The sequence below is a fragment of the Ziziphus jujuba genome, chromosome 12 (assembly GCF_031755915.1).
Source record: "Ziziphus jujuba cultivar Dongzao chromosome 12, ASM3175591v1".
Lineage (NCBI taxonomy): Eukaryota > Viridiplantae > Streptophyta > Magnoliopsida > Rosales > Rhamnaceae > Ziziphus > Ziziphus jujuba.
The window spans coordinates 2,970,475-2,996,180 of record NC_083390.1 but is presented as its reverse complement, the minus strand read 5'-3'; the positions used below and the strand labels follow the sequence as shown (position 1 = coordinate 2,996,180).

The 25,706-nt window shown below is 31.8% G+C and overlaps 1 protein-coding gene across 1 annotated transcript; it reads right to left on the bottom strand.

Annotated features, from left to right (window-relative positions):
- Window positions 1-14,606: 14,606 nt before the first annotated feature.
- LOC107428213 (G-type lectin S-receptor-like serine/threonine-protein kinase RKS1) lies at window positions 14,607-18,585 on the bottom strand. Its single transcript, XM_016038707.4, has 7 exons — window positions 17,237-18,585; window positions 16,983-17,114; window positions 16,436-16,620; window positions 16,050-16,260; window positions 15,676-15,913; window positions 15,405-15,582; window positions 14,607-15,044 (listed from the first exon to the last, which is right to left on the bottom strand). Exons 1-7 carry the CDS (start codon window positions 18,561-18,563, stop codon window positions 14,733-14,735), a joined length of 2,583 nt encoding a protein of 860 aa, XP_015894193.3. The 5' UTR covers window positions 18,564-18,585; the 3' UTR covers window positions 14,607-14,732.
- Window positions 18,586-25,706: the final 7,121 nt, after the last annotated feature.

Genomic DNA, 25,706 nt, shown 5'->3' with positions numbered 1-25,706 from the left:
GGGTTTTTGCATCCATGAGGAAGAGAAGATGTTAGTATACGAATACTTGCCAAACAAAAGCTTGGACTACTTAATATGTGGTAATAATTTTTCAAAACAAACTACCAGTTTACTTTAGTTGCATAGATGAAAGTCATGAATATTGTCATTCCCTTAATGCAATTACATTGTTAACTGAGCTTTGGTCTAGAGTACTGAAGCTTTGTTGCTACATGCTCGAGATGGAACAAGGTCACATTTGGATTGGACAAAGTGGTTTGAAATTGTTATTGGAATTGCTCGAGGGATCTTATATCTTCACCAAGATTCAAGACTGAAAATCATCCATAGGGATCTAAAAGTTAGTAATGTTCTACTAGATGACTCATTGACTCCAAAAATTTCAGATTTTGGAATGGCTAGGATATTTGGAGAAGACCAAATCCATGCAAATACAACCAGAGTAGTTGGTACATAGTAAGTAGTCAAAATTCGTTCATGATTCACCTACTTAGACAAAAGCTAAATGAGATTATATGCTTTCTGCCTCATCAAAAAAGGATTATATTATATGCTTTTATATATATATATATTACTGCAGTGGTTACATGTCACCAGAATATGCAATGCAAGGGCTATAATCAACAAAATCTGATGTGTTCAGCTTTGGTGTTTTGCTACTAGAGATCATTACTGGTAGGAAGAACACAGATCGTATCAATGGAAGCCCCTTCTCAAATCTCATTGGACATGTAAGCTTTTTTTTCCTTAGTGCTGGTTTTGTACTATCTATGTTTTTTCGTTTTGGTTGTTTTGTTTTAAGTAATTTTCTTAAAAGTTTTGACTTCTAGATTTTGTTTCAAATTATAGTTAGGTACACGCTTAAAAGAAATTTAATAATAAATGCACAAAATGAAAACCATTTGAAATTATTTATGATAAGTAAGCTCATTTTAGCAGACGCATATTTTTTCCTTTTTTTGGCCATTGCAAAAGACCTTGTCACTTAAACAAATGAAACATAGTATTAATTGATTATTTTGAGAATCATACTAAAAATGAAAATTCAATCTTTTTGAGTGATATAGATATGAAAGTTATGGAAGGAAGGAAGAGTGTTGGATATAGTTGATCCAACACTGTGTCAGCCATTTTCCACTCAGGAGGAGGTTTCAAAATGCATCCACATTGGGCTACTGTGTGTGCAGGAAAGTCCCACAGACCGACCAACCATGTCCGCGGTTATTTTAATGTTGGCTAGTGAGACCATGCTTCCTCTACCCAACACACCAGCATTTATTTTCCAACAAAATACCTTTCATAATGCTGAATCTTCAACGTCTAGATCAGAAGAAGATATTTCTTCGAATAGCATTACCATAACTACACTCCAAGCTCGTTGAGTTCAACATATAAGGTTGTGAACTTCTATTTCTTGTTCTTGAATCTAGAACATATAGCATGGTAGGAATGATATTTTTCATAATTCCTTGTAAGTGAAAATGGATGTATTAGTATAAAAGTATTTTTTTTATTTGATTCAATGTGACAATTGATAACTAAACCAATGCAGTTAGATTTTTAAAACTCAAATATAGGCAGATTTGACCGATTTGCTTAAGACACTTTAATGTGTAACTATATTCTTAAATTATAAGAATAGCTAGAACATTAGGCACATTTGACAGCATGTATAAAATGAGTTGGATTATATTATCTCATCCTACGTAATGTTTGGAAGTAATGTCGCGCTTATCCAAGCGAATAAATCAAGTGGACCCCGCCACTTAATAGGGGTTGCCCGGTATTATGTAAATTCATTGGGGGTTTGGGTTACAAGCGTATTGGACTTTTCAACTTTTTTTTTTTTTTTTTTTCCAAACAAAACTTTATATTATCAAAATAAATAAATAAAAAATTATCCTTCTTAATTAATGCCTGCACTGCACTTCTTCGTAAAAAAAACATAAAATAAACAAAAAAGCCTGCATGATTTTTTTTTTTTAATGATTATATCATTTTAATATTATATAATTTTAGATATCATTATTATTGTTATTGTTATTATTATTAATGATTAAAATTAAAATTAATATTAATATATTAAAGATAATGTAATTATTTTAGAAAATTGATTATAATATAAAAAATAATAACTATTTAATTGTTATTAATTATAATAGAAAATTCAATATTATTATTTTGTGATTTTTAATGCTAAAACATTTTCTTAATTCTTTTAATAAATATATATATATATATATATAACATTTGATAGTATATTATTATCATTAATAATAATCATAACTCTATTAAATACATTATAAACACATGAAATCCCATGTGATTCGGCAAGGATCACCTTGTAAGTTTAAATACTTCTAGGTGATCGATAATGAAGTAGTACCATGAAGGAAGGGTGAAAAAAACCCTATCGAGGAGTAACGATGAAGTTTATCCCCCATTGTCTCACTAGTCGACCTTAACTTTTGTTATTTTGAGATCATATTTAGTATTCAAAGTTTGCCTTGATTTGGTACCTCTCTCGCGGTTTGCACCGAAATAGTGGTTTAGTTCACTACCTGTAGGCCTTTTACTTCCACGGGGCATTACTCTGTCAAACTTTTGCCCATTGCCAAAAATTTCCCACTGCTACCTTTTGGAAAAGTCTTGGCCGTGTCATTTAAAATTATATTAGTAATAATAAAAAATAAATTTATCTATTTTAAATTAATAAAAATTTACATAAATAATAATAAAAATTAATAATGTCTATTTTGAGTAATGTAATTATTTCTATATGAACAATAAAATCATTTTATTTTAACAAAAATATTTTTTTATAAAAATTTATAATACAATAAGATCGTATAAGTTATAAGCTAATATAATATAAACTAATATAATACAGGTTAATATAATATATTCTAATACAATCATGCATATTAAATGAGTCCTACATGCATTAGCATGCACTCTGTTTTTTGCTCTGTTTTTGGTTTTTATTTTTATTTTTATATAATTATATATTTTAATTTATTAGTCAACAGCTTTGAACATTCTATACCGTACGACTACTCATCGACATCACTAACGGTTTGAAATTGTAATTTGTCTGCAAATGATGACCAATCAGCTGGGTCGGTTGACCTTTTGGTACATCTCCATGGGTTCCCTTATTGGGTAAAGCCTAATATAAATATATGAATCAACGACCAACTTTTTTCATATGCAAAAAAATATTTTCAACCAAGGCTTTCGAACCCATTTCAATAATTATTTTGCACATGGCATTATTTACTAGTATAAGTTGCTTCAGGTTCCTTATTTTCGGATTTTGCAAAATCCCGTTTGTATAAAAGAAAGCCAAAAAGGGCCAATTACAAGGCAACAAATTAAAAAGCAGTCACCATTTGTTTTGCTACATAACATCAATGAACCGGTTATATGGCAGAGTTTTGACTACCCAAAAACACAAGGCTTCCAAACATGAAACTTGGGATAGATCGAAGAACTGGATTGAATGGGTTCCTGAAACCTTGGAAGTCTGAAGATGATCCAAGGATAGGAAATTACTCTTACAGGATTGACCCAATTGGGTCCCCTCATCTGCCATCGCTGGAATGGGATTAGATAGAGTGGCATAGATGCAATCACGGGTAAAAATATTTTCCATCATATAGTTTATTTATTTTCAATTGATATGTGATATGCAGTCATATTCAATTTCAGTTTTTTACCCATGAATCCATTGTGTCTATTTGCAAAAATATTTAAGATATCATCATGTCATTGAAATTTAAAAATAATAAAATAAATTTATTCTGTATCTTTTAATAATTAATTTATATTTAAATACTATACTATTTACAAAAATATTTAAGATATCATCTTGTCATTGAAATTTAAAAATAATAAAATAAATTTATTCTGTATCTTTTAATAATTAATTTATATTTAAATACTATACTTTATCTTTTAACCTTAACTAAAAATAAATAGCATTTACAATTTTTTTGATAAAACAAGATTAAAAGATTTAAATTTAATACATATATCCATATAGAAAATTTTGAAATTTTGATGATATTATAGAAATTTTAACCAAAATGTGAATACTTTATATTGATATATAAGGACAGAATGTTTCAGAAAAATATTAAAAATTTTAACAAAAATTATGAAAATTTTACCAATTTCTTTTTGAAACGTAGAATTCCTATCGACTATTGGAAAAATAGAAATTTTGAAAAAATATATTGTAAATTATAGATATTAGAATTAGTCAACCTTTAACCTTCAAACAACATTCACTCGAATACAAGAAATTTGGTTTATTAATGTTGATCTTATCCACTTCCCCTTCTGTTTACTCTTTTTTTTTTTTTTTCCCAATCAATTAGTCAATAGCTTTGAATAATTTGAATCTTTAAGAATTATCAAAGTTAGAACCATTCTGGTGGAAAATCATCATATACTTTTTTCTCAACCCTTATTTTATTTTACTCTTTTAGAATTTTAATTTTCACTAGAATCCTATAATTTATAAATATACTTTTGAATTTGCATTTTAAAAATAATCTGAAAAGATGTTAATGTATGAGAAAACTTCAAATAGTTAAATTATTCTACAATGCCAAAAAAATTTATATAGACAGATTTTGGTTATGATGTGTCCATTGTATGATTTAAAATATCGATATTGACAAAAATGTCAAGAGTTCAAAATATAAAAATATTTATGAAAATATTGTAAATTATTAAATATCGACAGAAAAGTTTTAAAAGTGTGATGATCAAATTTTGCAAGCATAAGGATCATATCAAATAATAAAGTGAAGAAAGAATATCGTTATTACAAGGATTGGTTTTAATATTTAACTAATTATCAAAATTTTGACTAGTTGTTTTTATCTAGGCACACAATTAAAATGAGACAATGAAAATAAAAACAAGACAAGAAATTAAACAATGGAATTGTAAACTAAACCAAAGTAAATGACAAGACAAAAGAAATTCAAGTCACAAATACACTATTCAAAAACTTATAATGCAATTAAAATGAACTTAGAAATCTAGGATTTTGATTTACTATCTACTCCTTTTATGTTTGATTAATTAGATTTAAAAAAAAAAAAAACCAAATTTTATCCAATTTCTAGCCTAGAGAGTTTCCAATTTAATCTAATCTTTTTTTCCAAATTGAAATTAAAATCTATGAGTCCCTAATTAAAGTTAGAAATTATTTCCTAAAATTCCTGAGTCCTCATGCCTTAAGCCCTCTCTTTTATGGCTACTTAATTTCCAATCAAACTTTCCAACATTAATTAAGATCTAGGTTGTATAAATTTGGTAACCAACTCATCAAATTAAACTTTTTCAACTATAAAATAGTAAATTTATCTAACACCCAAGCAAATTCCCAAATACAAGAATATATTAAACAATAAATACAAAATTCACATAAGAATATTAGATAAAAGCAAATAAAAATCAACCCCATTAATTAAATATTATCAAAGTATAGGTTCTATCAAAATCCTATATATAAATTAGCTGCACATGTTTATAGTAATAATCATAACCAAAATCAAAGAAAAATCCATAAAGAAAGATATATCTTCAATAAATACTTCAATAAACCCAATACAACTTAGAGAATAACAGATGGAAAAGAAAAAACTAATTAGATGAAAGAATTTGATGCTTTAATGTCTTGAAAGGTTTCAATCTCATTCAATCCAAGCTTTTTGTCTCTAGTTCTTCTTCTTCTCTATCTAAAATCCTCCTTGATGTTTGTGCCTCCTTTTTTCTCCTCCTCCTCCATGCCTTCTCCTTTCTTAAATCCTATAAAATGGAAGATCAAGCCTCCATTTTGATTAAAAGCACTCCCCATTTGACATCTCATCATCATTTTTTTATGCTCATGTGAGAGAAAGGATAACGATGAAGTGTGAAAAAGAGATATCAGCATGGCATAGAGCTTAAGAGAGAACATGCCGTTTTGGCATGGAGTAATGCCACTACTACTACTTTAATTGAAGCTCTTTAGCATGGAACAGCTTGGTTATGCTAATATGATGTAAAAAAACACCACTTTCTCTGTGAGCTAAAGCTGAACTAAAGGAAAGAAGCATGGTGTGAACCTTCAGCTTGAAGGGCATGTATACCACTTTTGGCGTGAAGCATATGTGAGAATGCTATCTTGACTACATGGAAACTCCTTGACATGAAGGGCTAAAGGATGGCATGGAGCATGGTGTGAACCTTGGGTTGACACCATTTTAGCATGGAGCATGGCGTGGACCTTGGGTTTACTCCATTTTAGTGGGGGATCAAGGAGAAAAGTGCATGAAACTTACTTTGGCATGGGAAAAATGGCATAGAGCTTGCTTTAACATGGGAAAAATGGCTTAGAGCAGGGCGTGGACTTTGGGTTTACTTCATTACTTCATTTTAGTGTGGACCTTTAATGCAGCCTGTGAACCCATGCTACATTGGTGTGGAGCTACTATATGTTGGCGTGGACTTTGATCTTGGTCCTGTATTTGTCAAAATTGCTTCAAACTTGGTCTTTTCCTCAATAACATACAATCAACTCCAATCTCAAGCTTAACTTCTAAAATTTCAATAAAAAGCATTAAACATAATATAATGGTTGAGTTTATAAGCTATTGATCAATCTTTAAGGGTCAAATAAGTGAGTAAAAATCTTATTTATCAAAGTGATGGAAACTTATAGAAAAAAAAAAAAAGAAAATTTATTGAAACTTTAAAATTATTTTATTTAATCAATTAATTATCATTTTGACTATAAAGGTTGAAAACAAATGCATGTATATTATATTCTTTTAAATAAATAGACTTATGGAAGCTCTTTATATTCTTTTATATTACATTCTTTTAACGCCACTACTGCTACTTGAATTGAAGTTATTTAGCAAGGAACAGCTTGGTTATGCTAATATGACGTAGGGAGACACCACCTTCTCTGTGAGCTAAAGCTAAACTAAGGGAAAGAAGCATGGTGTGAACCTTCAGTGTGAAGGGCATGTACACGCCACTTTTGGCATGAAGCATATGTGAGAATACACCATCTTGACTAAATGGAAACTTCTTGACATGAAGGGTTAAAGGATGGCGTGGAGCATGGTGTGGGCCTTGAATTTATTCCATTTCAGCATGGAGCATGGTGTGGACCTTGGGTTTACTCCATTTTAGAGTGAACCAAGGAGAAAATAGCATGGAACTTGCTTTGGCATGGGAAAAATGGCATGAACATTGGGTTTACTTCATTTTAGCATGGAGTAAAGGGTTTACTCTATTTTAGTGTGGACCTTCAATTCTGCCAATGAACACGGCATGAACCCATGTTACATTGGTGTGGAGTTATTGTATGTTAGCATGGATCTGGGTCTTCATCCTGTATTTGCCGAAATTGCTCCAAACTTGGTCTTTTACTCAATAACATACAATCAAGTCCAATCTCAAGCTCAAATTCAAAAATTTCAATAAAAGCATTAAACATAAAAGAATATTTGAGTTTTTAAGCTATTAATCAATTATTAAGGATCAAATAAATAAGTAAAAATCTCACTTATCAAAGTGATGGAAACTTATAGAAAAAAATAAAGAAAGAAATTTATTGAAACTTTAAAATTATTTTATTTAATCAATTAATTATCATTTTGACCATAAAGTTTGAAAAAAAATATTGGATGTACATTATATTTTTTTAAATAAATAGACTTGTAGTAATAGCTAAAAGTTATAATTTTAATGTTATTGGTAAAATATATGCCAAAAAAAAAAAAACATATCTTGTAAAATTATTTGTTAATTAAAAATATATGATACAACTATTACAATTATATTATGATTTGTAAATATCATTTCAATATTAAATAGAGTGAGTGGTTGAAAACTATTACTTTTTTTTCTCATTCTTAATTTTAGATGTGTAATATGAAAAATAACAATAAAAATATATCTTTCTGAAAGTTTTTTTTTTTTTTTAACACGTATCTTGTTGATAATTTAGCACTCAATTATTAGCATACCAGCCATATGAATCTAGCAATTATTTCCTATTATATAGTTTACTTATTTTCAATTGATATGTGATATGCAATGATATTCAACTTCAGTTTTTTACCCCTGAATTAAATTTGGTTATTTACAAAAAATATTAATAATATCAACATGTTATTGAAATTTAAAAATAATAACATACATGTAATCTATATCTTTTAATAATTAATTTATGTTAAACTACAATATTTTATCTTTTAAAGTAAACTAAACTGTAATAACATTTCTAAAATTTGTTGATAATTTTTTAAAAAAAATTAAATTTAGTAGATATTTCCAAAATCAATGGTAGAAATTTAGGAAATTTTAATAAATATTATGAAAATTTGGATCTAAAAATGCAGGAATTGACATGGATATGTAAAATTATAAACAAAAAGTTATTGACAATTTCGATAAAACTTAGAAAAATTTTACTTTAAAAAAAAAAAAAAAAAGATTTCCTATCAATGTATTGGAAAAATGGAAATTTTGATTAAATATGGCAGAAATTATAAGATAGAGCCATGATCGGAACTTCATTTAAGGGGGTCGCAAATAGTAAATGGTTTGAGATCGTCAAAAGGGGTCACAAACGGTGAAATTGCTAAATGGTTTGAAATCATCAATGAAAAGATTATAAATTATTCACGACCCAGTTAAATGTCAAATGCACAAAAGCATTGTTATTTTTCACTATTGATGAATATTACCCATGAGATCCTTGTTTAATATTAATCAATAATTAATTACATTTAAATGAATTTTAAGTTTTAAAAAAAACTAAATTCTTATAAAAAAAAAAAATGAACTCTTAACATAACTAGTTAATAACTCATACATAAATATAGATCCTGCTGGTAAAGATTGCCAGTGGTGACAAAATATCATTTTCTAATGCACAATGCCCCGTTGAACTGGGGAATTACTTGACTCATTTGTCTGCATATACCAACTTTAGGCCCTTCAGCACATTCTGGCTTTTTGGCCACGCCAATAAACTCCTTTTCAACGGTATTTTGTCAGATCCTACCAATTTTACCCTATAGAATTTTATATTGGGATGAGAAGAATCTTTGAGACATCAAATATTGTCTTCATTTGGTCTTGGTTTGTCATGACATAAGTGTTTGATGACTTTAGTGATCTTCAGCCAAGCCAGATAAAAAGTCCAAATTTCCAATACAGAAAGTACCCATAGCTTTCATCGTACAAAAATAAATAAATAAATAAATAATACCCACAACTTCATCCTCCAATAAAAAGAGGCATCATTGTCTTGCTTGGGCCACAGATCAACGTATCCGTTGGTGAAATTTGACTGAACTGACCATATTTTTATTCCGGGGAGGCTTATCCAATGAAGTTGCTCACTAAAAATGCGATTGATTTAAACAGGGGTGGGATTCAATGACCAGAAGTCATTAATTAAGAGGAAGGGGTAAAATTGGAAAAGTAGGACAAAATACGGTGGCATAGGAGTTTATCTGCGTGGCAATATCTATGGCATCCCTTATGAAGCAAGCCTAATATGATATGAATGAAGTGCAAGTTTCATATACAAATATTTTTGACAAAAGCTCTAGAACCCATTTTCTGTATCATATTATTATTATGAATTATTTTCCACAGTTTATGATTCACTATACGTTGGTTCTGTTCCTCATTTTTAGACTTTGCACTTGCCTAGACACAATATCTATAAAATCCCATCCCATTAGAAAGGGAGATGTTTTAGTCTCCAGTGGAGAAACTTTCGCACTTGGATTCTTCAACAGATCAAATAATTACCGCTATGTTGGAATTTGGTATCGCAAAATTCCAGGGCAAACAGTTATCTGGGCTGCTAACAGAGACAATCCTATAAATGATTCCTCTGGTTTTCTCACCATTGATACTACAAATGGAAACCTTGTACTCTACAAAACAAACAGGATAAATATTAATCAAACTGTCGAGGTTGTCTGGTCCACAAGCGCTTCTTCAGCATGTTCATCAGCAAGTGACTGTGTAGCTCAGCTATTGGACTCGGGCAACCTTGTTTTGCTCCATAATATCAGAAAACAGGTTATATGGTAGAGTTTTGACCACCCAGCAAACACAATCCTTCCAAGCATGAAACTTGGAATAGATCGATGAACTGGCCTGAATAGGTTCCTTACATCTTGGAAGTCAGAAGATGATCCAGGAACAGGAAATTACTCTTATAGGATGGACCCAAGTGGGTCCCCTCAGCTGATCTTGTACAAAGGTCAGATTCCATCGTGGAGAGCTGGTCACTGGAATGGCATTATATGGAGTGGTATACTAGCCTTATCGGTTAAATTCCGCGTCAATGTGGGTTTTGTGAATGACAACAATGAGATCAGTATTGCGTGGGGTGTCTTAGATTCTTGTCCCGAATTGTTGTAAATGACTCTGGAATGGTTCCACCATGACTTGCTGTCTAAGGTAGGTCTTTGAGATTCTGATGGTTAAAGCAAGTATATACGTGTAACATGATATAACAATTTCTTCATACCTTATAGAAGAAGTAAAAGGCCTTAGAGAATGTGGAGTTTAGTTTAGAAAGAGAAATTGTTATAATTAATTACTTGAAATCCAGTTAAAGAGATGATTTTATATAATTGCCATACAAAATAACATGTGGATCATTTTATTCCACGCTCATATAAACATAGATCACCCCACCTGCTAGAGCAAAGAAATACACAGATAACAACTTATATGGCAAATACAAAGCACACATACACACAATATATGGAGTTTTGAACCCTGGGTGGAGTACAACATCACATTCATCACAGCTTATGGCTTACCGCATAAGCCAAAAACAATCCCAAGTGGAAAACAGATACAATGTTCATCATAATCCGGGATTAAAGGGTTGCATATTGAACCATCACAATAAGCATCCTCCAAGGGACACCGCCATCTCCCACCTGCTTTCTCTTTGAGAACAGGGATGTTGATGATGATGAAGCATATGATGTTTCCTCCAATTACCGATGTAATTATTACAGCTACAAAAATTAGCTATAATAAAAACCATGCCCACAATAACCAAAAACCAACTCGAACCTTCATCATTTTACTCCATTTGATCTCTTATTCTATGTAAATTCTGGCATTATCTTCTTGGCATTGATGGTAAACCAGAAAAGAAAACATATATTTTCTGTGAATTTGTCGGCACATGTAGACATTGTATCACTGCATACAGCTAAAAAGCACCAAATATTTTCAATGTAGTGATCACCGTGAACATTTATGTATGGAAATATTTGATAAAATACAACATTGTTGCAGTAATGAGTGCCATTCAAAGGCACTTCCCCTGTTTTAGCTCTGGTTCACTAAGAAAATTTTCCAGTAGTTTTCGGTAGTTCGTGTTCCAAAAACTGACTTCATGAGCAATTTACAAGAAAAAAAATGTTAATATATATGATCAAATCATTTCACATTTTCGAGCAGATAACCATAAGTTTTTCTGCTCCTAACCAAATCAATCAGATCAGCCAATATTTGATGTAACACCCCGTCCCAAATCGCACCGGAATCCGTGCACGTTGACCGAGGTTGACTGTTGACCGCTGACCGAAGGGGTCAAAAGTTGACTTTTTGACTCGGTGAGAATTTTGAGTTGACTAGGGTACCGTGGCGAAGTGCACGATGCCATGAGTTCGTAGACTGGTAGCACGTCGAAAACGGAGCTACGGTTTGAAAGTTATGGACGAAACAAGTTGCGGTCCAAACTGTGCAAGGGGTGCTGGAGTTGATTTTTTGTTTATGGGGAATTGAGCTTTGACTCATGCATGGTTGTGAAGTGCTCGTCGATACGAGTTCACAGACTAGCGGCACGCTCAAAACGGACATCCGGTTAAAAAGTTATGGACGTTTGAAGTTTACCGGATACCGTATTATTTTAATGTTTTTTTGGGTGCATGAACAGTGAAATGCCACGTGTCAGCTTCTGAGTGGTCCACGTGGCATGAACAGTGTCATGCAGGGGTTTATTTGTTAAAACACTCGGGGAAGAGAGAGAAAGAGAGAGAAGAGAGAGAAAGAGAGAGAGGAGAGAGAGAGAGAGAGTCACCGGCCGCCGGTCATTTTCATGTTTTCCGGCCTAGTTACTGTACACGCGCCGGCCAGCCAGATTGCACACCTCATTTCCGGCAAAACCTCCAAATTTCACGGCGAATGGCCGCCGGACGCGCCCGGATCGGACCTCCGAAGTTTGGCGGCGATTTTTCCCCCTCCACCGCCGGCCACCGCGAATCGGCACTATTCCGGCTGATATACAGTACACGCGCCGTACACCCATCATCCTCTCCTCAAGTCCGGCCTACCCACCAAAAATCATGGCCATCGGACCACCGACGCGCCAGGATCGGAGCGTTTTCCGGCGAGGGGTCGGAAATCTTCAAACGGTGATTTCTCCGCCGTCCGACCTCCGTTTTGCTCACCATCGGTCCCGTTGGATTGCTCTCCTCACGATCTACAAGTATGCAAAATTTCACAGCCAACGGCCACCGCACGCACGCGCCGCCGGCGACGGTTGCCGGTGACCGCGGCGGCCTGCCGGAAAATACTGTTCCGGCGAGTACCCGAAATTTCCGGCCGGCTCCAGTCCGTTGTGTTCGACCTCCTGAATCCGAATCCGGCTTCCGTTTCTGCCAATTCGCAACGGTTTGGGAGAATTGCAGAGCCGAAACTCGAAAAGCTTTCCGGCGAGATTCCGACCCCGTCGGGTCCGATCACCGGGAAGTAAGACCCAATCTGTGATCAGCATCACTTGAGCTTCGATTCGGTATATAACTCGTAAATTCTAGATATCGTTTGTGTTTTGATCCCCCGGGTACCGGGTATTATTTACCCGAATAAAATATTAATTTATTTGACTGTCTGTGAATTTTGTTCTAGGAGCACCGGTGAGTCGTAGAATTGATCCCGTAGTGGATCATGGGTTAATTGCGTGCTCCAGGTGAGTGACCCACCTTCAAATTAATTTTGGGGAATTTAATTGATGAATATATTATGTGTGAATTAAATATTTGGAATTTAATTTCTATGTGCCAAATATTTATTGGATTTATTGTAGAATTATTTATGAATTTATTGGATTTAAGAAAATGCGAATTCTACAAATTTATGCCGTGTGGAATTATTTTATGGTTTTGAGGATTTTGAAATTGGTGTGGTTTTAATGGTAAATTGGGCACGATTTGATTTTCAAATATTTCAAAGAAAATATTTGGTTATGTTGCTGATTTCAATTTTTATAAAATATGCCCATGGAATATTATGAGATTTGACTATGATATTTCGAGAATTATTTATGCTTGGAAAAATGTGGATATTTAAATTGATGGATTTGGAAGTTGGTGGATTTGAAAATCATGGAATTTATGGCATTGATTATAAAGAAATTGTGGAGAATTTCCCGGTTCAAGCGGATGGATTATGCCCGCTATGCTTATGAAAAATGTGAAATTTGTTTTATGATTTAAATTTATGGATTTTATGATTTTTAGATGCACCGTGCACGTACTGGTGTTCTGATTATGTGATATGGTATATGTGATATGGATATTGTGCACACGGATATGATTAGCGCGCAGGTGGGTGTGAGTAGCGCGCAGGTGATATTATGAGGGTGTCCTGTGGATGCCATCGGAGAGGGTGGCCACCCCCCATTGGCCGGGACACCAGGTTAGCAGCGGCGCAGTGGGACGCCACGCGACCGTATGCCGGTTTCTTTCTATAACCTCCTGTCTGGCGGTACCTTGGGACGCTGGGTACTGTTGGCGCCACTGGTATATAGTGGGTGCATCAACTGATTTCGGAACTGTGTTTTAAGAATAAAATGTTTTAAAACTATATTGGAATTAAAATTACTATTACTGTTCGGATATTTATTTGATGTCTTGGTTTTCGAGGAATATGAATAAAGGGTTTTGTGAAAAGGTTTTAAAAGGGGAACCTTTCCAACTGAGAGAATTGTAAGGGTTTTGAGAGAAAATATTATTTCCAAATAATTATTATTTATATACCTATTACCGTGGTATTATATTGTATAGCAGATAGGGTCGCTCACTGAGATGATTAGCATCTCACACTCTTAAATTCCGTTCCTCTAGGTACCAGGTTGTCGGTGTTCATTCGGAGCGGACTTGATCTTCATCGCTGTTTTACTTCGTGAAGTATCCTGTTCTTCTTTTATTGCAGTTGTACTATTTCTTTCACTCTTGTTGTATTTATTATGCACTGGATTACTGTATTTATTTTGAAGTGCTGAAATTTGTGGAATCAACTTGTAGTACTGTGGGAGGAATAAGGGGACAATTATAGAAGTGTGTTTTCAGTGCAGGAAATTTTTGGTTAGTTCTACCCTTAGGGGAGGTGCTGCCGGATTTTCCGTTGGAAGGTTCGGTGGTATTTCCCTGGGATCAGGGCTTGTCTAGGGTTCCGGGGAAGGAATTCTGGACGGGTCCTGACATTTGAGCTTGAAAAATCTAACCACATTGGTTTAGTTATCAATTGTCACACTGGAACTAGCAAGAAAATATTTTGAACTAATACACCGAATTTTGTTCACAAGAAATTATGAAAAATATCATTCCCACTATGCTATATGTCCTAGATGCTAGAACAACAACAAGGTCAAACCTTACATATTGAGCTCAACGAGCTTCTAGTGTAGTTATGGTAACGCTATTACAAGAAACAGCTTCTGCTGAGCTAGACATTGAAGGATCAGGATTATGAGAGGCATCCTTTTGGAAAATAAATGCAGGTGTGCTGGGTGGAGGAATAGAGGTTTCATTAGCCAACATGAAAATAACAGCAGACATGGTCGGTCTATCTTTTGCACCTTCCTGCACACACAGGAGCCCGATGTGGATGCATTTTGAAACCTCCTTGGCAGAAAATGGCAGGCACAGCTTTGGATCAACTATATCCAACACTTTTCCTTCCTTCCATAATTCCCATATCTATATCACTCAGAAAGATGACTTTTCATTTTTAGTGTGATTGTCAAAGTAAGCAATCAAGAGTAAGCTTGTTTGCTTAAGAATAAGCATGCATTATTTAATGATAAAATGACTATTATAACAGTAATTTGTAATGACAAAGTGTATGCTAAAATGAGCCTATTTTTTTATAAATTTTTTTGAAATGGTTTTCATTTTACACATATTTTTTCTTTAAGATCGTACTTCTATACTTGGAAGCGTAACTATCATTTGAAGCAAAAGTCCATCATACACAACTAGAGTAGAAACTACAAGGAAAAAAGTGAAAACAAATAACATAGATGCCACCAAATGAGCACTTGGAAATGCAAAACTTACATGTGCAATGAGGTTTGACCAGGAGCTTCCATTGACATAATCTGGCAAGGAGCTTCCATTGATATAATCTGTGTTCTTCTTGCCACTAATGATCTCTAATAGCAAAACTCCAAAGCTGAACACATCAGATTTTGTTGAATAGAGCCCTTGCATTGCATACTCGGGTGACATGTAACCACTGCAGTCAAACGATATAAAAATAAAAACATATAATCTTGTTCATCTCTTGTTCAAGTAAGTGAACCATAAATGAATGAATGTGATCACTTACAATGTACCAACTACTCTGTTTGTATTTGCTTGAATTTGGTCATCTCCAAACATCCTAGCCATTCCAAAATCTGAAATTTTTGGATTCATTGAAGCATCTAGTAGAACATTGCTAGCTTTTAGATCCCTGTGGATGATTTTCAGTCTTGAATCTTGGTGAAGATACAAGATCCCACGAGCAATTCCAATAATAATTTCGAACCTCTTTGTCCAGTCCAAATGAGACCTTCTTGCTTCATCTAAAACATATAGCACCAAAACTTCAGTCTAGTGAATGTTCAGTTAAAGATGTACATGCATGATGAGAATGATAATATCCATGATTTTGATCTGTGAGACTTCAGTAAACTGGCAGTTGTTTTGAAAAATTCTTACCAAATATGAAGTAGTCCAAGCTTTTGTTTGGCATGTATTCATATATTAACATCTTCTCTTCCTTATGGATGCAACAACCCAAAAGCCTTACAAGATTTCTGTGCTGTAGTTTTGCTATCACCATGACTTCATTCTTAAACTCTTCCATTCCTTGTCTTGAATGTTTTGACAATCTTTTCACAGCTATGTCCCGTCCATCAACTAGTTGACCCTGAAATCACTAATTATGTCATTGAAATCCCATCTCCCTAGCTCTCTTCCTCTGTCATAATTTAATCAAGTTGTTCTAGTTCTAATCAAACACATTTTTCCTCGCACTTGTAAATATAGTACTAAATATTAATCAAAGAGAATAAATTTCTCAATGATTTAGAGTAGTTAATTACCTTATAGACAGAACCAAATCCACCTCGTCCAAGCTTATTTGCAGCAGAGAAATTGTTTGTGGCAGTAATTAAGGTTTTTAGATCGAAAAATGGTAAATCCGGATGTCTTTTACTCTGGCCAAGCTTATCCTCCTCGGAGGATTCTTCAGAAGTAACGTTAGCATCATGGCACAGTTTACGAAGTCCTTGACACAAAAACAGAATTATCTGAGACTGCAGATCCTTCTTTTCAGAACAAGTGATAGTAGAAAAGCAAAAGATTGAATCAATATACATATATAGGCAGGTCATATGTCTCTCGCTTTCCTTTTTACTTGTAAATTGAAACCTTAAATTTACCTTATGTCACAATAGTAATTCCACCAGCTAAACCATAAGCCATTTAGCAAATAAAACACATAATCTTCCAACATAAAAGGTTAAGAAAATTAAATATTGTTTAGGACTTTTAACCTATTGTTCAATTGTCTCATTAATTACAAAGTAAAAAACAGAAATGTTTGCAATTTTAGTAGAAGACAAAAGTGTAAGAGTAAGTTTGACATACCTCTTCTTTTCCTCTGTGGGAACCAGTATGCAAAGAAAATGATGCTGAACAAAATTGTGACACCAGAGACTACCAAAATGATAAGAGCCTTCTTACTAACAAGCATACCTTTTTGTTTCTTAGCATACTGGGCTGAAACAAAAAAAAAAAAAATGCACAACAAAACAAAACTTAGACAATTAATTAAGAATTCAAAGTGAATACAGGGGAAGGAAAATTTAACAGTTAACATGCTCAAATTAAAGAGAGAGTACCTAACTCACGCTCATCAACACGAACGTATAAATCTTGACCACCAGCAGCTGTGAACTTTCTGGTATCAGTCAAATTCCCATGCCATAGTATGCATCCACTCCCTCCTTCACTGATATTAGCACTGGCATAAGCAGCGCAACTGCAGTTCCTCAAGCACTCCTTTTCACATGCTTTCAAGCTCAAACCGCTACTAATCACTTTAACATTAGAAGTATCAGGAACTTTGACATTTTCTACATTCACAAACCCATCACCTTCACTGCAAATCAACGTCCCGGGCTTCCTTAGACAGCCATGTTTTGCATCTCTCATGTACCATTCAGTAGGAGACCCGGGTTCGAATCCCGGCAAACAAGTGCACTCAAACTGTTCAGCATTGCTACTGTCACAAAGGCCAAATGCACCACAATGATCATATTGGTCACAGCGGTCTGTGGGTGCCGACCACACTCCATTCCATTCTTGCTCACCTTGATCGTACCACCAATTGAAGCGTTCAACAATTCCAGACTCAAATACAACAATTCTTGACAGGACTGCGGAGTTGAGCACACCCCACATTTGACTGATTTCATTGTTGTCGTTCACAAAACTCAAATTGAAAATGAATTTACCAGCCATGGCAGGTATACCACTCCATCCGATCCCATTCCAGTGACCAGATCTCCACCATGGAATCTGACCTTTGTACAAGAACAGCTGAGGGGACCCACTTGGCTCAATCCAATAAGCGTAATTTCCTGATCCTGGATCATCTTCAGACTTCCAGGATGTCAGGAACCGATTCAGTCCAGTTCTTCGATCTATCCCAAGTTTCATGTTTGGAAGCATTGTGTCCGTTGGGTGGTCAAAACTCTGCCATATAACCTGTTTCGTGATGTTATGGAGCAAAACAAGGTTGCCTGAATCCAATAGCTGAGCTACACAGTAACTTGCAGGTGAACATGCTGAAGAAGAAGCATTTGTGGACCAGACAACCTCAGCTGTTTGATTAGTCCTGTTTGGGTAGAGTACGAGGTTTCCATTTGTTGTATCGATGGAGAGAAAACCAGAGGAATCTTTTATAGGATTGTTTCTGTTAGCAACCCACACAACAGTTTGCTCTGGAATTTTGTGGTACCAAATTCCAACATAGCTGTAATTTGATTTGCCTGGTCTGAAAAATCCGAGTGCAAAGGTTCCTCCGCTGGAGACTAAAACATTATTGTCTGTGTCTCTAATTGGGTGGCTATTTATGGATATTGTATCGAAGCAATTACAAAGTCCGAAAAGAAGCAATTGAAACAGTATTGTATAGTGAATCATACGTGGTATTGCACACTTCATAATCTTTTATCACTGGTTGAGTTTTGAGACTTTTTTGTTGAAAAAATTTGCATATTAGTAAAGTTGTCGTTGATTCATATTATATATTAAGCTTGCTTAAGAGGAAGCCATAGATGTAACAAAAGGAAAAGCGACCCAGCTGGTTTGTCAGCAAGGCATAAAGTCCAAGTCATAATTCCCAAACGAGACGGCAATTACCAAATACTATATAAAATGACAATTTAAGACTGATCTTCTGGAATCTGTTAGTTGGCAATTTCATATAGATATCACCAACTTCCATTTTTGTCCCATTAGTAATAAAATCTCACCATATTTTGGCTGCTATTATTATTCATTTTGTTTATCTTATTTATTTATTAATATTTTTAGTTAAGATGATATTAATTATCTCATTGGTGGTGTAGGAAAAAAAAAATGACAAAAGCTGGATTCATGTTTGCGAATCCATAAATGAATGAAAGTGAGGGCTTTTTGGTTTGGATTTTATCTATATAGTACGGGGTACAGTTTAAATTGTACCCACTACTAATAAATTTAAAAAATAAATAAATAATTCATCAAAATAAATAAATAAATAAAACGGAGAAAACAGAGAAGGGGATGTAGATAAAACTAACTTTCAAAAACCGAAATTCTTTTACAGGTTGAGAAATTCTAGCAACCCAGACAACCGTTTGCCCTGGAATGTTGCGATACCAAATTCCAACGTAGCGGTAATTATTTGATCTGTTGAAGAATCCAAGTGCAAAATTTTCTTCGCTGGAGACTAAAACATCACCCTCTCTAATGGGATGGGATTCTATAGATATTGTGTCTAAGCAAGTGCAAAGTCTGAAAATGAGGAACAGAACCAACGTATAGTGAATCAAAAACTGTGGAAAATAATTCATAATAATAATATGATATCGAGAATGGGTTCGAGAGCTTATGTTAAAAATATTTTTATATGAAACTTGTACTTCATTCATATTATATTAGGCTAGCTTAATAAGGGATACCATAGATATTGCCACGCTACTACACTCCTATGCCACCGTATATTTTTGTTCAACGTTTCCAATTTTACCCTTTCCTTTTAATTTATGACCTTTGCTTATTGAATCCAACCCCTTGTTTCAAGCAATCGGATTTGTGGTGAAGAACTTCATTGGATACGCCTTTCTGGAATCAAATATGGTCAGTTCAGTGAAATTTCACCAGTGGATACGTTGCTCTGTGACCAAGCAAGACAATGATGCCTCTTTTTTGTGATTTGTCTTTTTTTGTTTTCCGGGACCATGAAGCTATGGGTATTTTCTGTATTGGAAAATTGGAACTTCTATTGCTCAAAATAATATATTCTTACTTGGCTTGGCTGAAGATCACTAAAGTCATCAAACACTTATGTCATGACTGACCAAGACCAAATGGAAGAGACAAGATTTCAGTCTTGAGGTCTTAAAGGTTCTTTTCATCCCCATAGAAAACTTTATAGGGTAAAATTGGAAGGGTATGACACAATACCGTTAAAGGAGTTCATTAGAGTGGCTTACCATGTGCTGATTCGTCAGCTGGGCCTAAAGTTGGTATACGCAGAAGAATGAGTCAAGTAATTCCCTAACCATACGGGCATTGTGCAATAGAAAATGATATTTTGTCAGCACTACTGATCATTACAAGTGAAATCCATATTATATTATTAACTAGTTTATGATAAAAGCTATTTAACAATGTCACTGTTTGTGGCCCATTTGACGATCTCAAACCATTTTGCAATGTCACTGTTTGTGACCTCTTAATTGAACTCACAGTCATGGCTCTATCTTATAATTTCTACCATATTTAAACAAAATTTTCATTTTTCCAACACATGATAGGAAATCTTAGTTTTTTTTTTCTTTTTTTTTAAAAGGTAAATTTTTTTGCAAGTTTGTGGAAATTTTCAATAACTTTCCGTTTATATTTAATTATGTCAATTCTTACATATCAAAATTCTTATAATATCCATAAAAGTTTTTTAAATTTCTATCAAGTTTTTGTGATTTCGACATATCTATTAAATTTAATTTTTAAAAAAAATTATGAAAAAAGTTTAGAAATGTTATTGATGTTTAGTTTACTTTAAAAAATAAAATATAGTTGTTTAACATAAATTAATTATTAAAAGGTATAGAATACATATATATATATATATATATATATATTTTATTTATATATATATATATTTAAGAATTTCAATAACATGATAATATTTTTAATATTTTTGCGGATAACCAATTCAGGGGTAAAAAACTGAAGTTGACATCATTGCATATCACATATCAATTAAAATAAGTAAACTATATAATAGGAAATCATTGCTAGATTTATATGGTTGGCATGCTAATAATTGCATGCTAAATTATCAAAAAGATATTTTTTCCAAAAAAAAAAAAAAACTTTGTCAAGAAGATACATTTTATGATTATTACTTTTCATATTACAAATCTATAATTGAGAATGAAAAAAAAGCAATAGATTTCAACCATCAACTCTATTTAATATTAAAATGATATTCATAAATCATAATATAATTGTAATAGTTGTATCATATATTTTTATTTAATAAATAATTTGACAAGATATCTATTTATTTTTCTTTTGCATATTTCTTTACCAATGATATAATATACATCCAATATTTTTTTTTCAAACTTTTATGGTCAAAATAATAGTTAATTAATAAATAAGCTAATTTTAAAGTTTCTATAGATTTCTATTTTTTTCTATAAGTTTCCATCACTTTTTAACTTTTTTTTTTTATTGATATTTGATAATTTATGATATGTTTATATATATATATATATATTTCTATCTTTTGAATTTTTTATATTTCCGTCAATATCGATATTTGAACCACATAATGGTTATATCATAACCAAGAATTTTCTATCTAGATTTTTTTGGCATTGTAGAAGAATTTAAATATATGAAGTTTTCTCATCCATTAACATATTCTTTGATTGTTTTAGAGATTCAAATTCAAAAATATATTTATAGATTATACAAGTCCAATGAAATATTAAAATTCTAAAAAAGTAAAATAAAATAAGAGTGGAGAAAGAAGCTTACGATGATTTTCCATAAGGATGATTCTAACTTTGATAATTCTTAACAATTTAAATTATTTAAAGCAATTGACTAATTGATTTAAATGAAAAAAAAAAAAAAAAGTAAGCAGAGGGAAAGTAGATATGACAAACATTAAGAAACCAAATTTCATGTATTCATGAGAGTCCACATGTTGTTTGAAGGTTATAGGTTGACAAATTCTAATCTCTATAATTTACGAGATATTTCTTTGAAATTTTTATTTTTCCAATAGGTTAATACGAATTCTATGTTCCAAAAAGAAATGGATAAAATTTTTATAATTTTTGTTCAAATTTTCAAAATTATTTTTGAAATGTTCTATTCATGTATATCAATATATAAAGTCATTCAGATTTTGGTTAAAATTTCTATAATATCATCAAAATTTTAAATCTTTTAATTTTATTTTATCAAAAAATATATAAATGCTATTGATTTTAGTTTAAGGTTAAAAGATAAAACATAGTATTTAAATATAAATTAATTATTAAAAAATACAGAATAAATTTATTTTATACTTTTAAATTTCAATGGCATGATTATATCTTAAATATTATTTTTGCAAATAGCCACAATGGATTAATGGGTAAAAAAGTGAAATTGAATATCACTGCATATTACATATGAACTGAAAATAAATAAACTATATAATAGAAAACATGTTTACCCGTGAGTGCATGTATAATACCACTCCATCTAAACCCATTCCAGTGACCAGCTTGCCACCGTGGCAACGGAGGGGACCCATTTTGTCAGCACTTAGTGATTATTACAAGTCAAATCCATATTATATTATTAGCTAGTTTATATTAAAAGTTTATTTTTTCATATAAGAATTTAGTATTTTTAAAAATTAAAATTAATTTAAATGTAATTAATTATTAATTAATATATAAGCAAGGATTCCACAGATAATATGTATAAATGGTGGTAAATAATAATGTTTTTGTGTATTTGACGTTTAACGGGACCAATGAATATTTAGAGTCTTTTTATTGACGATTTCATTTGTGGCCCTTTTGAAGATCTAAAACCATTTTGAGATGTAACTGTTTGTGACCCCTTAAATGAAGTCATAGTCATGGCTCTATCTTATAATTTCTACCATATTTAAACAAAATTTTCATTTTTCCAACACATGATAGGAAATCTTAGTTTTTTTTTTTTTTCTTTTTTCTATTAAAAGGTAAAATTTTTTGTAAGTTTGTGGAAATTTTCAATAACTTTCCATTTATAATTTTATATATTTATGTCAATTCCTGCATATCACAATTTTTATAATATCCATTAAAAATTTTTAAATTTCTGCTAAATTTTTGTGATTTCAAAATATCTATTAAATTTAATTTTTTTTAAAAAAATTATTAAAAAAATTCAGAGATGTTATTGATGTTTAGCTTACTTTAAAAAATAAAATATAGTAGTTTAACATAAATTAATTATTAAAATATATAGAATACATATATCTTTTTTTCTTTTTCTTTTTTTAAAACTTTCAATAACATGCCGATATTTTTAATATTTTTGCAGATAACCAATTCAGGGGTAAAAAACTGAAGTTGAACATCATTGCATATCACATATCAATTGAAAATAAGAAAACTATGTTATAGGAAATCATTACTAGATTTATATGGTTGGCATGCTAATAATTGCATGCTAAATTATCAAAAAGATAGTTTTTCAAAAAAAAAAAAATTTTTTTTGTCAAGAAGATTCATTTTATGATTATTACTTTTCATATTACTGAGAATGAAAAAACAGCAATAGATTTCAACCACCAACTCTATTTAATATTAAAATAATATTTATAAATCATAATATAATTGTAATAGCTGTATCATATATTTTTAATTAATAAATAATTTTACAAGATATCTATTTATTTTTCTTTTGCATATTTCTTTACCAATGATATAATATACATTCAATATTTTTTTTTCCAAACTTTATAGTCAAAATAATAATTGATTAATTAAATAAACTAATTTTAAAGTTTCCATAGATTTCTATTTTTTTCTATAGGTTTCCATCACTTTTAACTTTTTTTTTATTGATACTTGATTATTTATGATATATTAATATATCTATATATATATAGATATATTTCTATATTTTGAATTTTTGATATTTCCGTTAATATTGATATTTTGAACCACATAAATGGTATATCATAACCAAGAATTGTCTATCTAGATTTCTTTGGCATTGTAGAAGAATTTAAATATTTGAAGTTTCTCATACATTAACATCTTTTCTGGTTGTTTTAAAGACTCAAATTCAAAAATATATTTATAGATTATGCAAGTCTAGTGAAATATTAAAATTCTAGAAAGGTAAAATAAAATAAGAGTTGAGAAAGAAGTTTACGATGATTTTCCATAAGGATGATTCTAACTTTGATAATTCTTAACAATTTAAATTATTAAAAGCCATTGACTAATTGATTTAAATTAAAAAAAAAAAAGTGTAAGCAGAGGGAAAGTAGATAAGAGAAACATTAAGAAACCAAATTTCTTGCATTCGTGAGAGTGGATGTTGTTTAAAGGCTATAGGTTGACAAATTCTAATATATATAATTTACGAGATATTTCTTTGAAATTTTTATTTTTCCAATAGGTCAATAGGAATTCTATGTTCCAAAAAGAAATCGGTAAAATTTTCATAATTTTTGTTCAAATTTTCAAATATTTTTTGAAACATTCTGTTTATGTATATCAATATATAAAGTCATTCAGATTTTGGTTAAAATTTCTATAATATCATCAAAAATTCAAAAAAATTTTGTGTATTAAATTTAAATCTTTTAATTTTATTTTATCAAAAAATATATAAATGCTATTGACTTTTAGTTTAAGGTTAAAAGATAAAACATAGTATTTAAATCTAAATTAATTATTAAAAAATACAGAATAAATTTATTTTATATTTTTAAATTTCAATGACATGATTATATCTTAAATATTATTTTTGCAAATGGCCACAATGGATTAATGGGTAAAAAAGTGAAATTGAATGTCACTGCATATCACATATAAACTGAAAATAAATAAACTATATAATAGAAAACATGTTTACCCGTGAGTGCATGTATAATACCACCACATCTAAACCCATTCCAGTGACCAGCTAGCCACCGTGGCAGCTGAGGGGACCCACTTGTGTCAATCCTGTAAGTGTAATTTCCTGATCCTGGATCATCTTCAGACTTCCAAGATGTCATGAAGCTATTCAATCCGGTTCTTCGATCTATCACAAGTTTCATGTTTGGAGCAAACAAGTGATGACTGCTTTTTAATTTGTTGCCTTGTAATTGGCCCTTTTTGGGTTTCTTTTATACAAACGACATTTTGCAAAGTCCGGAAATGAGGAACTGAAGCAACTTATAGTAGTAAATAATACCATGTGCAAAATAATTCTTGAAATGGGTTCGAGAGATTCTGTTGAAAATATTTTGCATATGAAAAAAAGTTGGTCCTTGATTCATATATTTATCTTAGGCTTTACTTTATGGAGATGTAGCAAAATTATAGTTTTGACATTCCAATGGAAGTGGTAAAAATTTAACATCTTCATTTAAGATGCTATGTTTGACGCATATATCATAAACTACAGAGCAAGTAGAGATTGCCTGAGATGGAATTTAGAGTTGGAAATGTACAGCTTATTTTCCGCCTCAAATTATCGGGTCATGATCATGGTGTTACGTGCCCATCTTCATGGGTCACATCACAGTTCTCATGTGTGTGAATATATATAGTATTAATTATGTGATCAGGTGTGCTCAAATTGATTGAATTCTTACAGCAAACAGATATTGTAGTTGTAATTAGTGCCACACAAATAAGGCACTTCCCCTGTTTAAGCTCTGTTTCAGTAAGAAAATTTTCAAGCAATTTTTGGTTGTTTGTGTTCCAAAGACTTCCATAACGAGCAGTTTACATGATATAAATGTGAACATAGATGATAAAATTTCCAATTTCGGAGCAGATCACCATGAGTTTTGAAAATCTAACTGCATTGGTTTTG